Source organism: Clupea harengus, chromosome 3, assembly GCF_900700415.2.
Source record: "Clupea harengus chromosome 3, Ch_v2.0.2, whole genome shotgun sequence".
Classification (NCBI taxonomy): Eukaryota; Metazoa; Chordata; class Actinopteri; order Clupeiformes; family Clupeidae; genus Clupea; species Clupea harengus.
This window is the reverse complement of record NC_045154.1, coordinates 6,106,607-6,122,517: the sequence shown is the minus strand read 5'-3', so window position 1 is coordinate 6,122,517 and position 15,911 is coordinate 6,106,607. Positions and strand designations below refer to the sequence as shown.

The 15,911-nt window shown below is 46.7% G+C and overlaps 1 protein-coding gene across 6 annotated transcripts in view; it reads left to right on the top strand.

The window, feature by feature from the left end:
- Positions 1-15,911, top strand: part of ripor1 (RHO family interacting cell polarization regulator 1) — a 64,981-nt gene that overhangs the window by 31,778 nt on the left and 17,292 nt on the right. For 2 of the 6 annotated variants that reach the window (XM_031564381.2, XM_031564380.2), the window contains exons 2-6: positions 9,110-9,233; positions 11,935-12,087; positions 12,541-12,619; positions 12,922-12,945; positions 13,202-13,255. In XM_031564381.2, coding sequence (XP_031420241.1) covers positions 9,136-9,233; positions 11,935-12,087; positions 12,541-12,619; positions 12,922-12,945; positions 13,202-13,255 — 408 coding nt within the window. In that variant the 5' untranslated portion in view covers positions 9,110-9,135. Of the gene's footprint in view, positions 1-1,741; positions 1,988-9,109; positions 9,234-11,934; positions 12,088-12,540; positions 12,620-12,921; positions 12,946-13,201; positions 13,256-15,841; positions 15,876-15,911 lie in introns of those variants that run through there. The other 4 variants (XM_031564379.2, XM_031564382.2, XM_031564383.2 and 1 more) reach the window with 4 other exon arrangements.

The following is a 15,911-nucleotide window of genomic DNA, read 5'->3' as shown; positions in this document are numbered from 1 at the left end:
TACCCTTTATTCAAAGATAAGAGGCATTGTCCACTAATCATATGTGTTATCCAAGAGGGAGGCTGGGAACAGGTGATTGGCTGCAATTGGGGCATAAAGAGACAATCCCATGGTGTATCCTCAATTGGGACCACGTTTTTAACCCCAGGATGCATATTTTATTTTCCTCAATATCAACATTTGTCAAGTGTTTTTTCAATTAACCATTTTTTTTATCCTTTAACAGATTACTACATGAGAACATACATAATGACATTTCAAGAATTTAGCCTATTGAAATCAATTGCTTCCCCTGATAGTGAAATTACCCGTAGCAGCACAGGGTTGTAGCAGGTCTGGGGTGTATGCAAGGGAATCGACACTAAAGAGAAAAAGTGAAATCCGACTGGAAGAACTCGATTCAATTTGTAACAAAGCAGGAATGGCCAGGGTGGATGTATCCCACAGCCAGAATAATAGGCTTTTGATGTTTGTAGCCCAGTAATATATCAGAACATTTGGTAGAGCCATCCCACCCTGCATCTTAAGCCTTTGTAAAAAAAAAAAAAAAATTATAAATTCTGGATCCTAGGTGTTTTACTGTTCCAAATAAATGATTTAATAAGACTATCAAGCTTTTTAACAAAGCAAAATAATTTTGGAAGGATGTTCATTTTAGTTGTATTGATTCACCCGGCTAGTGTTGGGTATCTTGTCTTCTTTTTTTTAATACATCACATTAGCTATGAAGGCAGGCCGTCTGAAGAATGATTTAACCATGATTGGCCCGTGTGCTACTTACGTTCCAGAAGTGTAGTATAATTGTCTTGAGAGTAAGACTTAGTAACAGAGACACCAAGATGGCTGGGGGTGGTCCGACCTGGACCACAGAACTGCATAGTGCATGGCCTAGACGGTTAGTTAGAGCGACAGGCGTGTTTATCTGTCCTTCACCTGACCATATACCATGAAAATTAATTTGAAGATGGTACGAGTAATAGTTGCTTATAAAAACATGCTTCAGAAACTGGCAAATTGTTGCATTCTGTCTCTTTTTAAGTCACTTGCTTCACCTTCACAACACTATTATGCCTACCACATAGTGCATTATAGCATGGCATAGTTTAGCACAAGATGCCAGGTGAGATGTTGGTGAATTTTTGAGTTCTCACACAGGCTTTGTAGGAGGGCAGGTATGTTACCAGCCTTGGACACAAGATTTGGGGAGTGAAGCACACTGGGTGAGGCTAAGGGAAAAGGAATGCTGTTGCAGATGTCGGCCTGAGGAGGAGGAGGACCTCATCATGTTCATAACTGTTACCTTTTTTGTTGTTCTACATTAGACACAATGTTATGACTAGGATCGGTGACTAAAGGTCAGAGATTTGTCTTTTGATTGCACCTGTATGCTTATATTACTGTGCTTCCAAAGTGAATAAGCAAAGTACGTCATCCTACTTTGTGAGTCACAGTTTCATGGTGTGTCTTCTTAAAAAAGAGCCCTGATTGTCTCGACCTCTTGCACAATGGAGACCAAATTAGTCTCTATCCAAATCCAAGGTACATATAGCTTAGATGTTAAGTGTCAGCCGGCCTTTTAACTTATCACGAGGAAGCAATGCGCTGGGCCTTGCTGGAAGAGGGAGAGGCAGGAAGCGAGTGATGTCAGAGCGGGAAGCGGAGAGGAAACCAACGAGAGGAGGTGGAGGAGGAGATGAGAAGGCAAGGCTGGTGGGAGGGAGACCGCCTTCCCATTTCCTGGCAGCGCCTCCGCTTCTCTCTCTCTCTCTCTCTCTTTCTCGTTTGCTCTTTCTCTCTCTGTGTATGAGGGAGGGGAAACTGCCAGTGTATGTAGCCACAGTGAAGGAGACACTGGTAGTCTTGTGGTTTTCGCTCTGCCCTTTGAAGAGGCTCTGAGAGAGCTGAAAGTATTCCTCACTGAGGTCAAGTCTTGCGGGGAGGAGAGGCAAGCTGAAATTACCAGCCAGCATGTACAGTGGATATGGAGGTACCTCTTAACCTTTCGCCACACCTGACTAAATGTGTTTCAGGTCCTTGACCACCCTTACTTAACTTCTCTTTGTATTTTTTTTTCTGGAGTGGTAGTGATAGGGGTGGTTGTCACTGTTTTCTGACATTTGTGGGTGTAGCATTAACAGACTTGTTACTCTTACTCTTGATTTGTAGATGCCAGTTTGTGTTTACATGTTGTTGTGCACTCCAGACGGGATGGTGATCTTGGGACAGTCTTCTGTTTCCCTTTGGCTCATATCTGGTTTGTGTTGTTTCTGAGTCAGATAATGATACATGGTGTAGGAGGTTCTTTGTTTAAAGGGTTAGCTTCTCTCTCTTTGGCTCCCTCAAAGGGTGTGTTTTCTTTCCTCTCCTCTACCCAAAGTGTTATCTCTGTTTTTGTGTGAGCGTTAGCATCACTCTCTTTGTGTTGTCTCTTGCTCTATGTGTGTTTTCAACTCTCTTTTCACTCTCGCTCTCTCTTCCTCCTTCTCTTTTCTCTCTCTTTCTCTTTTTCTTTCTCTTTTACCCTCAGTCTGAGTCCGAATTCCTCTGCCCAGAGTTTGTTCAACTCATGTTTGTCAAGGCTGAACTTAGAACTAAGGGAGGGATGAGTGAAGACACACACAGTCACTCACACACAAACACACACTGTTTCCCTTATGGAAGTCTGTACAGCCCTTAAACCCAAAACTCAGTTCATTGCTGAACCCCCTCGAATAGGAGCTTCTGTGTTGGCGTTGCCCCTATCCCAGGGGACTCTGGGTGGCTGTGGTCATGTGTGGTGTGGAGTGGTTGGCAGGTTATACATTTCCCTGTTTTCCTTCAGTCCCAGTACTTGTGTTCTTTCTCATTGTAGCTGCTAAGGGAGTTGTCAACAGGCTGTTCTGATGGATGTTTCTCCATCGTCATCTAAGGGCTGTGTGGGGGTTTGATGTAAGCAAGCTAGCCAGTGGAGGAGTTTTTCAGTTCACAGTTCTCTCTCACAGGGAGGGGTTCCAGGGCTTTCAAGAGAACTGATCAGACTGGGTAGTCATTCAGGGCATGAAGGTCTCGCTGCCTTTAATATATATTACCTTTCAGTGTAATTGCAGCCTTGTGACTACCTTAGGCTGTAGGGACACAGCTCCCTATGATGTATAGTCTATCTCAATGTACATTTTCTTGGCATATGCCTCAGGTACATCCACAAATGGTTCAAAACAGATAATCCTCCATTTGAAGGGCCCTTTGTTCAGGCCAAAGGTTCTCAGAAGAATTCAAAGAACTCATTTTGCGGACGGAACATCCTGATCTTGATCATTCCTGAAGATTCTTTATAAAGAGCGTGGGAGTTTGTAGAAGTGAAGGTGTTTACTAAAGAGTTTCAAGAGATAAACAAATCCAAGGCATCCACTCACAGTAGAATACTGCCAAGGGGTGCGGGCCCTGTAGGAAGTCCAGAGGAATGGAGAGGTGGTTACTGTCTTTGTGTGTGTGTGCACTTTGGTGAGGGGGTGTAACATGATGAGTGTGTTGCTTTCTTCAGCTGGGGTCTGAGAGAATGGAAGGAAGGGCACTCCGTGTGAAGCTGCTGTCGCCAGTGCTTTAGGAGTTTCCACACCAGTCACGTGGCCACCTCGGTGCCATGCAGGTCACTTCCTGGTTGTGTGGACAGGAAGCATCCTAAGAGCATCTATATTTAAGTCGGGGGCTGCAGGTGTGCTTTTTTGACTCCGCTTCCTTATTGCCACAAGAACTCCTCACCTTTCAAGATAAGAAACAGAAGGGAAACAAAGATGTCCGAGCTATGTATTTCTGTTGGTTCTATTGAACTGCATAATCACTTTCAATTAGTCCATATTTACACTTTAACCTTATCAGTTGGCCAATTATTATTATTTGTATTAGTTTTCTTATGATGATTATAGTGTAATCTGCCAGGGCGTGTTCTTACTGGTGCTTCCACTGTGTGTTTCACATTATGGATGATGAAAGTGAACTTGATGACCTCACTGCTCGGCCGTCTGTCCTGGTTGTTTGTCCAATAGCTATGTCCTAGACTGGTTTAATATTCAGTCTGAGGTGGATGCCCCTCCTGCCATCTGCTAATATCTGGCTTCTGTGCCCATTTGAGTGAACAGCAGACAACCCCCTGCCAAACACACACGTATCTCAGTCATGACTGGAATTCAAGCAGGATGCATAGACTGACCCACTCCACCCCAGCCCCCACTCTCCATTTCTCCCTTTCGTGGAGTATTGTCACCCTATCACTATTCACCTCCACACCCCCCCATAATGTGGAGCGAATTTAACCACAGCATAGGAGGTCCTGCATAGGAACAAGCTTCATAGCCTGTAGTGAAATGCCAAACCGCTTTAGAGTATAGAGCTTACTACTGTCCTGCATCCTGTTGGGTTTGCTCACCACAATGGCCATGCTCATACATTTAAGTACCCCACATATGTCAGCCTCACAGCTGCGGAGTGTGTTTGTGTGCAAGGGGTTGGGAGCATTGGTTTTGTGAGCGTGTGAGAGAGGGGGCTTGTGGGTAGTAAGAGGCCACCCCAACCCCACCCCACCCTACTCCAGTGCTTTGTGTTCTAGAATGGCCCTGGAATGAGGCCAGGGAGCCAAACAATGCCCACGCACTGATCCACAGGCTTCTGACCCACTCTGACCACACGCTCACCAATGGAAGCCTGTGGAAGGCTTTAACCCTCACCCGCAGTGGATACCCGCTGCTCTCTCTATCTCTATCTTTCTCTCGCCAAATCTCTTTCTTTCGCTCGTTCTTTCCTTCTCGTTACATTGTTCTACGCTCGTTCTTCACACCTTGTGTGATCCTGGCTGGGATAAATCCCCTGGTGGACCCACCTCCTCGTGGACAGGTAGGAGACCCCCTATGCTGACTGCAGGGGGGTGTGGCAGATGATAACTCTTGCAGGGGGTTGGGTGGTGGTGGTGGTGGTGGTGGGGGCACGACTGCGGGCCGATCCTGGCAGTGCCAGTGACTCAGCTTCAGTATGCATGGAGAGCCCACCTCTTCACCGATCCAAAGACTACTCTGGCTTAAGGCTGAGCCGAAGGTCGATTTAAAGGCCTCTCTCTAAAGACTGAAGTGAACCAAGCAGGGCAGGAGAGAGGAGGGGGGATGTGTCACTTGCCTGTGTCCTGTTTCCCTGGCAACTCGCAGGTGGATGGGGACTCTTGCGAAGGTCTGTTTTTGAAGTGGAGTCGGTTGAAGATGTGGCTTGTGTATGGGGCTGTGTGTGTTTGTATTTGTCTCTGAAGTGGAATTGTGTTGACAACAATGACGTATAGGACTACTGACACCTTTCTTTTGTTGTTTCGGTTATGTGTTTCTTTCTCTTTCTCTCATTCTTTTCTCTCTGTCAATCTCTCCCTCTCTCACTCCCCCTCTCTCAATGTCAACTTTGTTTTCTGTTTTGACGAGGCGAGTTCGTTTTTTTCCCCCTTTAGTATGGACATCTCTCATGGTGATGAAGAGAAAATAGGTTATGTCAACAGGCCAGGGGCGAGGGGGAGGGGAGGTGGAGGGAGAAGGAGACAGAGGGACCGCTGCAAACGTCTCTAGTCTGCCCCAGATGTTTTTATTTCTCTGGACAGTCTTCCTGAGCGGTATTAGGAAAAAAAAACCTACACCCAACTTCCTACAGGATTGAGACGTTTCCTCCTCCATGTGTTCAGCTCTTGATGAGTTTGTTTAGTAAGCTTGGCTGCTGAGCTCCAAGAAGGCTTTAGAACTCAATTAAAGGCCACTAATTGATCAAGTGGGGGGTAAATAAGGATCTTAGGGATGTGATTAACAAATATTTCTCCCCGCTATCCTGCTGGATTCAGTGAGCATTCCTCTTTCATGATGGCTGATGTCTAATTATGATGCTGATGAAACCTCGGTAAGCGCTTTAACCCACATTTCTCCGTTTGAAAGCGTCAGGTCTTTGATTAAGACTTGAATTAAATATTACCCGCCTGCTAAGAGCATGCTGGGAAGAAAGGGCATGTTATAGAATGTGATGGGCGTTTAGCGTTCAGTGCCGTAGCGGGTTGGGCCCCAGTGTCCAGAGAGTTGTGTTTGCTGAGACCGGCTAAAGCCTGTTTTGCCTGGGGGAGGTGGAGGATCATGAAGGGGTGGGAGGGATAGGGTCGGGTGGAGGGGATCAGCAGGGCTAGGCTCGGGTGGGATGGGGTTGGGTGGGGGTTATGGGGGCGTCGGGGTGGGGTGAGGGGGTCAGTAGGGCACCTCTCAGCTTCCACCCAACACAGACACACGGACATGCACGCACACGGGAACTCTCTGGTTGTGCAAGGGGTATTGGTATGGCATGCCTCTCCACCACTCACCCCCTGCTTGGGCTCGTTGGTATGCTCCACTGTCCAGCGAGCCACCAGTGGTTGGTTACAAGGCAGAGAAGGGCCTTGTTTTCAGGCTAGACGGCCCATTTTGGGCTTGGAGGTGTGGGAGTGCTGCGAGGTGTTGGGAGAGGGACGCTAGCCACGGTGCATGACTGGGTTTCCTCTCATCACCACTCCTCCCTGACAGCCTTTATAAATAAACCCTGGCTCACTTCCTCAAGCCAGTGGTGGTGCCATTGCTGTATCCAAGGAACCTCGTATCTCTGTTGACCCAAAACAAAATGAAACAATTATTCCAAGCCACGTTGACCAAAGCGATTAGGAGGACAAAAGACACACTTTCCGCAATTGCTACATGTTAGCCAAGAAGTGTTGACCTCAGGAGATTTGCCTTGCGCATCAGATTTCAGTGTATGAAAACTTTCTAACAGCCCTTGTTTTTTAACCTGATTTTTCCCCCCTTTTTGATGACAGTGCTTTTCTGGTCCATTCAAAGGAAAGCAGAAATAGCTCTTGTTTATTAAAGTTCTTGGAACGGCATTTATCCACCCTTGCTGCCTACTACCCTCCACCTCTCTGTGGGTGGGTAGTGACGTCATTCACAGTTAATGCAAAATAGCAACCCATACACACGAGATCATGGTGTACATGGTGACGTCTTCATGTTGGTTTGTGCGCTGTGTGTGGTAGTGTTATTATTGCAGTTGTTACTGCAATGTTATTGCAGTGGGCTTGTTGTTGAGTTATGGTGATTGGTTTCATCTGACCCTCACATATTTTTCCTCGTGTATATCTGAGCTGTGGCTTCTGCTCCAGAGAGAGGCTTCTTTCCATACTGCTGTGTAGCTAAAACTCACCAGGCCCTGTGTAATACATCATAAAATACCACTTCAACAGGTCTTGAGTTGCCTTCCTGTTGCAACTGACTCTGCTTCAAAGCACCCTGGCTGCAGATCTGTGCTCTGCCCGGTGTGACTTCAGTCGTGGTCTGTTTTCCTCATTATCTAGTTTGACCTGGATGACCTAAGCCTTTTTATTTATCCCATCACATGTCTGTGAGTGGGTCAAGCACTCCCACACTGCTCTGTTTCAGTTGTCCTTTATTCTTTCCTTCTTCTCCACCTAGATATCTACACTTTGAATCTGTTATTTAGTCATTATTACTACCACTAGTACTTTTGCTCAGGAGGAGGTGGGCTTGGAAGTCTCTGCTGGAGTTTCTTCCTTAGGCTTTTGGATCCCTATGTGAGTGTGTTCAGTAGGCAGGTGGATCCCTATGTGAGTGTGTTACAAGGGCAGGCGGATCCCTGTGCGAGTGTGTTCCAAAGGCTGGCGGATCCCTGACTGTGCTCCCTGGGTGGATGGATCCCTGTGCGAGACTGTGTTCCAAGGGCATGGGATGGGTTGGTAGAGACTGCAGTGGCAGGCCTGTGTAGAAAAGAGGAGTTGTTCAGAGGAGCCTGAGCTGCACTGTCACTGTCACTGTCACAGGCTCTGCTACTGCGTCCCCAGTGTGTGATATGGGCGTCTGCAGCGATTATTCACAATAAACTCTGGGTACACTGGCAAAGCATGGAGGGTTTATCTGGTCTGGGAAAACATGATAGTGTCCTTGTCTCTGTCTCTGTACTCATTTCTCTCTCTCTCTCTTTCTCTCTCACTCTCTCCCTCTCTCCCTCTCACTCTCTCACTCTCTCCCCCTCTGTCTTTCGTTCTCACTGACTTGTTTTCCTCCCATACACCCTTCTTTCAGTTTTCTATTCCATTCTTATTATTTCACACAGAAATTACAGATTGTATCAGAAGCAAAACTTTGGAGTATGGCTTTTGTCTCTACCTGTGATCTTCTGATGCTATTGTTTTCAGTGTGTGTGTGTGTTGTTACACTTCAGGAAGAGGGTGGGATTCACCGTGGTCTCATCAGAGGCAGCAAAGAGATGGGTGTGGGTGGTTTGGATCATAGCTCAGACAACAGTAGAGGCAGGGAAGGGGAGGAGGGAGGGAGGGAGGGAAGGAGGGAGGGAGGGAAGGAAGGAAGGAACAGTCTGTTTGACCTTCGGAGCCAGGAGATGGGGTTTCTCATGCGAGGTCACAGCCGCCATTCCCGTCAGCGCACATCAGTCGCTGTGTAGCTACTCCACTCCGCACCCATGAACACAAGAACAGGAACCGATACGGGGTGCGCTTGTGTACAAACAGAACACTAGTGTCACTGGCTGATTGTTGTGACTGGAAGATGGACAGCCCAGGAGGGATGTGACTGCCTTGTGGGATGTGCATCATTTGCCCCTGTAGAAGTGATGGGAAAGAAATGTTATGTCAAAGGGAGGGAATGGTTCTGATGTTGAATCTTATGTAAGAGTTTTAGAAAATGGTCTGGCTTAGTGGGGTGCTTTGATGTAGAATAACTGCTGTCAGTGTGTAGAGGTTTCCGTGCACCTTGAAAACTCACGGACTTTCACTGCAGAAGGAAGGAGGTGAAGAAAAAGATTATTTTCCTTCCGAAAGACTTGATGGTGCGATGAACCAAAAGTGAATAATGAGATTTTAAAGTGTTCTTTCCTGGGGGAAAAAAAGAGGGAAAAAAAGGTTGCATCAGTTCTTGTTCAAGGACAAAGCCCTGGAAACATCACCCTCAATTTAAAAAATCTGTTCCCTTCCCTGTGATGTGGGGTTCGGGTGCAAAACCACTGAGTGGCTGTGAACATGGCTTCCTCTGTGTAACCTCAAACGCATCCTGTGCTCTCTCCACAGGGAGTCCCTCCAGAGCTGTGTCCACCATGTCCCTCTCCGTGCGGCCTTCGCGCCGAATTGTCTCCCGGTCCATCACTAGGAGTCAGTCCTTTGCCGGAGTCAACTCCTACGACAAACCCTACAGGTGAGAAATCTTACGCACACACACACACACACCCATAATACACATGTGTGAATGAATACATCCTTAAACATCTGTACAACAATGAGACAGCAGTTACATAAATACCAGATCCCTAGCCACGCAGACCCATGCAAACACCTTACACTTCAGATTTGTTTTAATCACGTGTTTTAATCAGGATGTTTGCTGCTAGTTCCACTTGACAGGATGTCCAGCGGAGCTTGTTTCCTGCCAGTAGCTGACAGAGAGAGAAAGAGAAGAGAGAGAGAGAGAGAGAGAGAGAGAGAGAGTTTATAGAAACCATTATCAAGAACAAAGTGTCTCATAAGGTTTATGTATTGTCGCTGTCAATAGGGGAGAGTTCGCTGGTGTCCGTGTTAAAGGAGAAGGTCTACATGTTGGCTCAACCTTTTCATCCATCTCTGAGCAACTGCAATACTTATGTGTCTTTGAAATAATCGAAGCCATTGACATCAAACAGGGATGTATAGCTGCCATTATCAGTGAAGGTGTTTATATTTTGTGTGTGACCGTGTGTTCTGCTCTAATCCCATGTTACAACAAGAGAGGCAAGGATAAAGAATGCCATCATCATTTATTAATGGACAGCTCTGTTATCCTCAGGACAAGGCCAATCAGAGTCCGAGAGAGAGAGAGAGAGAGAGAGAGAGAGAGAGAGAGAGAGAGAGAGAGAGAGAGAGAGAGAGAGAGAGAGAGAGAGAGAGAGAGAGAGAGAGGAGAGAGAGAGAGAGAGAGAGAGAGAGAGAGAGAGAGAGAGAGAGAGAGAGAGAGAGAGAGAGAGAGAGAGAGAGAGAGAGAGAGAGAGAGAGAGAGAGAGAGAGAGAGAGAGAGAGAGAGAGAGAGAGAGAGAGAGACAGACAGAGACAGACAGACAGACAGACAGACAGACAGACAGACAGACAGACAGACAGACAGACAGACAGACAGACAGACAGACAGACAGACAGACAGACAGACAGACAGACAGACAGACAGACAGACAGACAGACAGACAGACAGACAGACAGACAGACAGACAGACAGACAGACAGACAGACAAGACAGACAGACAGACAGACAGACAGACAGACAGACAGACAGACAGACAGACAGACAGACAGACAGACAGACAGACAGACAGACAGACAGACAGACAGACAGACAGACAGACAGACAGACAGACAGACAGACAGACAGACAGACAGACAGACAGACAGACAGACAGACAGACAGACAGACAGACAGACAGACAGACAGACAGACAGACAGACAGACAGACAGACAGACAGACAGACAGACAGACAGACAGACAGACAGACAGACAGAGATATATATAAAAAAGAACAGAGTGCCTGGGTGGAAAAGGGAAGTAAGCATGGACAGAGACACAGCCAAAGTGAGTGTTTCTGTAGCTCTTCTCACAGACCAGAACGATACCTATGTGTTATATCTACTTATGGTTTGAGACTCAAGCATTAGCTTATTAACTAAATCTAAATGTATGTATAGAGGTCAATTCAAATGCATGTAAAACGGTGTTAGTGAGTAAAAAAAGAGGAAGGAAGAGCAGAAGAATCAGATGAAAAAGAGAACTTCAGCTTTTTAAACCCATCCCCAAACAATAGCGGTCTGCAGCTGACAAGGACTCCCCTGGACTGAATGGTGTATTAAAAAAACAAAACAAAAAAGTTGCCAGACCAATCATTCATCTCCATGCTTTATTCCTATTGAGCTGTGTGTCACCTCCGCTGAATGAATGGCGGCTTGTATCGACCGGCCCTTGTGTTTCTCAGAGGAGCGATCGATCTGTGTTTCATGTGGGGTTGTTGATGTTGCCCCTGAGTGAGGAGCCCTGACTCACTTGTGTAGGGCAGCAGTTTTTCTGCAGCCTCAGACACCATTGGCTCCTCTCTGGGAATAGCCTTTATGAGGGGTGCTCCTGATCGATTTTAGCTTTCACGCATACGCAAATTAATAAATACATGCTTGCATGTCTGCAAGGAAAACTATGAGAGGAATATTGCACCCCCTGCCACACACACAAATAATTACATAAATGAGCAAAGACTGTGTGTAGGGCAGCAGTTTCTGAGCTGCTTCTGACTCTGGAATAGATCTTAGCATCACTGTTAGCTCGTCTCTGTGAATAGTGTTTGTGAAGGGAGCTCCTGGTCAATTTCAGTTTTAGCACAGGGAGAGAATACATGCCATTACCACACAGGCGAGTACTCAGCTAGGGAAGGGGTGAGTGTACAACCTTGGGGTGGGTATATGACTTTGAAGCTCAGGTCAGAGGGCATGTTTGAACCACTCACTGTTAGCTGCTCATCCATGGCTGTACAGAAGGTCGACACGTAATGCCTACATGTCAGGAAATGATGTTACTCTGCACGTCAGGGGTGTGATCCTTAAGGGGACCATTTAACATCAGTACTATGGAATTTGTTTGTGATATGATTCAATTTGACAAAGTATCCTACAACATGTGCTTGATATTGAGCCAGCCTGACTAAATGTCACATACAAAGGATCATAATCACGTTAATGAACATAGACATAGAACAAGACATCTATTTGTACACCCAAAGATCAAGTCATGTGTGCCTCTCTCAGAGATCTCTGTGCCATCAAACTCAAATCAGTCCTGAATGGATGAGTTTAAGTTTAATCATTTTTTTATTGATTTGTGTGTTTATGACAGGTCCCTCTCTGTGTTCAGCACCCCAGGGTGCACCAGGAAAGCCTCTAACAGAGGAAGCAGAATGTTCACCCTTTCTGCCAAATCACAGCCCCCAAAGGTGCCTCAGCCCGAGAGGCTGGACGAGGTCTACGAGGCTCTGAAGAGAGGCCTGCAGTGAGTGTACACAAACATGCGCACACACACACACACACACACACACACACACACACACACACACACACAGACACACACACACACACACGCGAGCACACACACACACACACACACACAAATACGTGCTCACTCGCACAAACGCACAACTGCAGATACATTTATTCCGACATACATTATATTAACATACACACACACACACACAAGAAATAAACCACATGCACACACATGTTCTGCTTATCACTGGCCTAGATTCTAGGTAATAATGAAGTTTATCATACAATGTCTGATAAGAATTCCAGACATGTATAAACCTGTGATATCATAAACCTAGAAAACGGCACAACCATGCCTATTTGCATGTAATCATGCGGGACGCCATAAAGCTTGTGTGTACGGTTGGAAGTGGATACACTGGTGGAAACTAACTGGGCTGTTGTGTGGTGTGGTGCTCAGGTCCTATCTGCAGGTCCATCAGATGGAGCTGGACAGCCTCAGCAGGCAGATGAAGGAATCCAAGAGGAACTCGCGCCTGGTGAGGAACATGTCTCTGGATGCTGCAGAAATGGCTGATGTCCTGAAAACACTCACACAGCTGACTTGTGACATTACGTCTTTAAAACACACACATTATAGGTTTTAATGTGTTGGCTTTGCTTGAGTAGAGAATAACAGATATTAAACTATTCTGGGTTTAAGATAGCAGAACACCATATTTTAACGCTTGTGCAGTGGGTCTCTGACAGGGTCTCAGACAGGGTGTCTGTTATTAAAATAAGCGTATTATCATCTGTCTGTGTAGCGTATGCTAATATATACACTGTGTTATTTTGACAGGGCTTCCTGTATGAACTGGACAAGGTGAGTAGCTCTATTAGACCAGCAATTTTAAGACATGAGCAGCGTAATCTCTCTAACTGACCCTGGACCAGGTCACACATCTGTGCCAAGTCAGTGAGACCCCAGTTCTAAAGTCAGCAGCCATACTATATGTCCCAGCAAGGGATGCATGCACACAGTGTACGCTTACACATACCAGGCTAATATGTACATGTAATATTGTCCATGTTGAGCGCATACGCTGGCGTATGTTTACATTTGTTTACTCTTCTCACAGCAAGTGAAGGTTATCGAGAGGTTCATGCGCCGGCTGGAGTTCCATCAGAGCAAGGTAAGATCTGTTCGCGGGGAGATGAGAAGGGCTTTATGAAGGGGCCTGGAGGATGATGTTTACAGAGGTGGCAGAGATGTTTGGGCAATGCTGATTTGTTTTATGTCTGTTGATGTGGAGTGCGAGTGTGTGGACAGTGGACTGCTTAATAGGATGTGTGGCTGAAATGTTATAGTGTGTGCTCTCCCAGTCAGGCAACAGCACAGCACAGCACAGCACAGCACAGCACAGCACAGCACAGCACAGCACAGCACAGCACAACATGGGCTGGGCCAGATACATGCACAAACATGCACAAACAGGGCGCTTGCATGGGTGTCCTCATAAATGTTTGTGTCTGTTTGCGTGTATGTGCCCACTAAGTGTACTACTCATATGTTGCATATGTTTATTCTCATCTGTGTAGCCATGCGTGAGTGCTCACATCTGTGTGTGTCCAAATCTGTGTGTGTTTGTGTGGGCAGGGTATGTGTGTGTGTGTGTGTGTGTTTGTGTGGGTAGGGTGTGTGCGTGTGTGTGCGTGTGTGTGCGTGTGTGTGCGTGTGTGTGCGTGTGTGTGCGTGTGTGTGTGTGTGTGTGTGTGTGTGCGCGTGTGTGCGCCTAAGTGCGAGTCCATCTGTTGCAGGAGAGCAGGAGCAGGTCTGGGCTTGTTGAATGCCAGAGTGTGAGTGACCATGCAGTATATTCAGTGACACTCACACACGTGTAAAGCTAACAAACCTCACAAATAAGTATTTTTTTTAAACACAAACACATCAGGAACTCTTTTCTCTCTCTGTCTTTTTTCTACTTCTCACTACACACACACACATGCACACACGCACACACACATGCACACACACATGCACGCACACACGCACACGTAGGCTGTCTGCGGGGACATGGGTCACAGGCAGGGGGCAGCCTGGGGCGTGTCTGGCATTCCTGTCTCGCAGGGCGATCTGCTGCTTTAAACCTCCGTGGGGCCAGTAGGTCTCTCTGCCCAGGCTCAGGCTCAGGCTAACCTGCCTCAGCTGCAGCACAGGAAGCCATCTCCTCCTCTCTCCTCCTGCCGGCCCTCCAAACCAGTCATGTTTGATGTGTGATTAGTTTGCATTTTACGAGTGCTGGGGGTGCCTGCGGGAGTCCCTCGACCTTTGTGGGGTCGCGAGTGGTGACCTTCTGCAGGGGGGACCCACAAGCGTGCAGACATTTTGGGAAGGAGGAAAAGTAAACTTAACCCTTTGCTGACCTGACCCGCACGAAGATGACCCTGCCACAGGCTGTTTATTTAATTTTTTTAATCATGAAATCATGTGGCTGCCAGAAAGAACCACTTGAATTTAGTCAACAATGCACATCAGTTAGCACATTGTGTGCACTACCTACAATTTAGGTGCCATATTTTCTGTTTGCCTTTTTTAGTGTACAGTCGTGGCACTGGTGAAATATTGGACATTTCTTAATGCCCCGCTGTTCTTAATGCCCCGCTGTTCTTAATGCCCCGCTGTTTTTAATGCCCCCCACTGTTGGTTGTGGATTTTGATGGCTGGTTTGGCTTTTAGGGAACTGGGATGAGAGTTTGAGCTCAGTGTGGTCATAAACTGCACACGCTCTCAGATCCTCATGTCTGATTTCCTCTCGTGGAAAGTGCACACTCAGTGGCACTGGCTTACACAACTTCCTTCCAGCTTCAGTCTGGGTGGAACCAAAAAAACATAACAGATTCTATAGTACCACCTCTCAGGATTCTGTAATGCTGAAAATAGTTCCTCGTGGTGAAAACTGCCATAAGTCATATAACCAAAAACACCTTTGGCAGTGGCTTCTAACAGGGGCATGAATAGGTTTTCTATCAACTCATGCCAAAGAAGTGAAAATGGGTACTGTTTGTAGCCACTGTGAGAATAAGTTGACATGGTGAGCACTGACCCTGACAAAAGCAGGGTCCACGTTAGGAAATCCAAATCTTGCTTTGTGTGTTTGTGTCAAGCCTCAGACTTTACTCATTAGCACACATTTGCAGCAGGAGGTAGGAGCAGTGAGTGGAATAAGCTACATGAATCCTGGAGCACAAACAGCAGGGAGTTTCTGCCCTGCGAGGCGGCCGCTCTCTACCTCTGCTGGCTGCTGGAGGAGAGAGGAGAGAGGAGAGAGGAGAGAGGAGAGAGGAGAGAGGCATAGGGGGCTGCAGCAGCCTCGGACGGCCTGACTTGACTGAGCCGCCCCTAACCACCTCCAGATGCGCCTGGAGGAGATGACTGGGAACAACTGCGGAATCAATCTGTTTCTCCTTCTCTGTTTCTTTCTCGCATTCTCCCTCCTTCTCCTTCTCTCTCTCTCTCTCTCTCTCTCTCTCTCTCTCTCTCTCTCTCCCTCTAAAACTGTAAAACTTTGAAGAGTTCTTTTTCCTCTCCCTCTTTTACCTCCTGGAGAGTAATTATTTCTCTGAGGCTAAACCTGTGTGTTTGTAGATCAGTGTGTTTGTTTATAGCTAACTGAGCTTGTGTCTGGTAAGAAGTGTGTGTGTTTGCTGTCATGCACTGTAATGTGTGGTTATGTACGTGTGTGTGATTATAAGTGCTTATAGGAGCCTGCCCGTGTGTATGTCTTTTAGTGTGTGTGTGTGTGTGTGTGTGTCCTTGTGTTCTGTGCTCAGTATGGGACACCCCTGCCG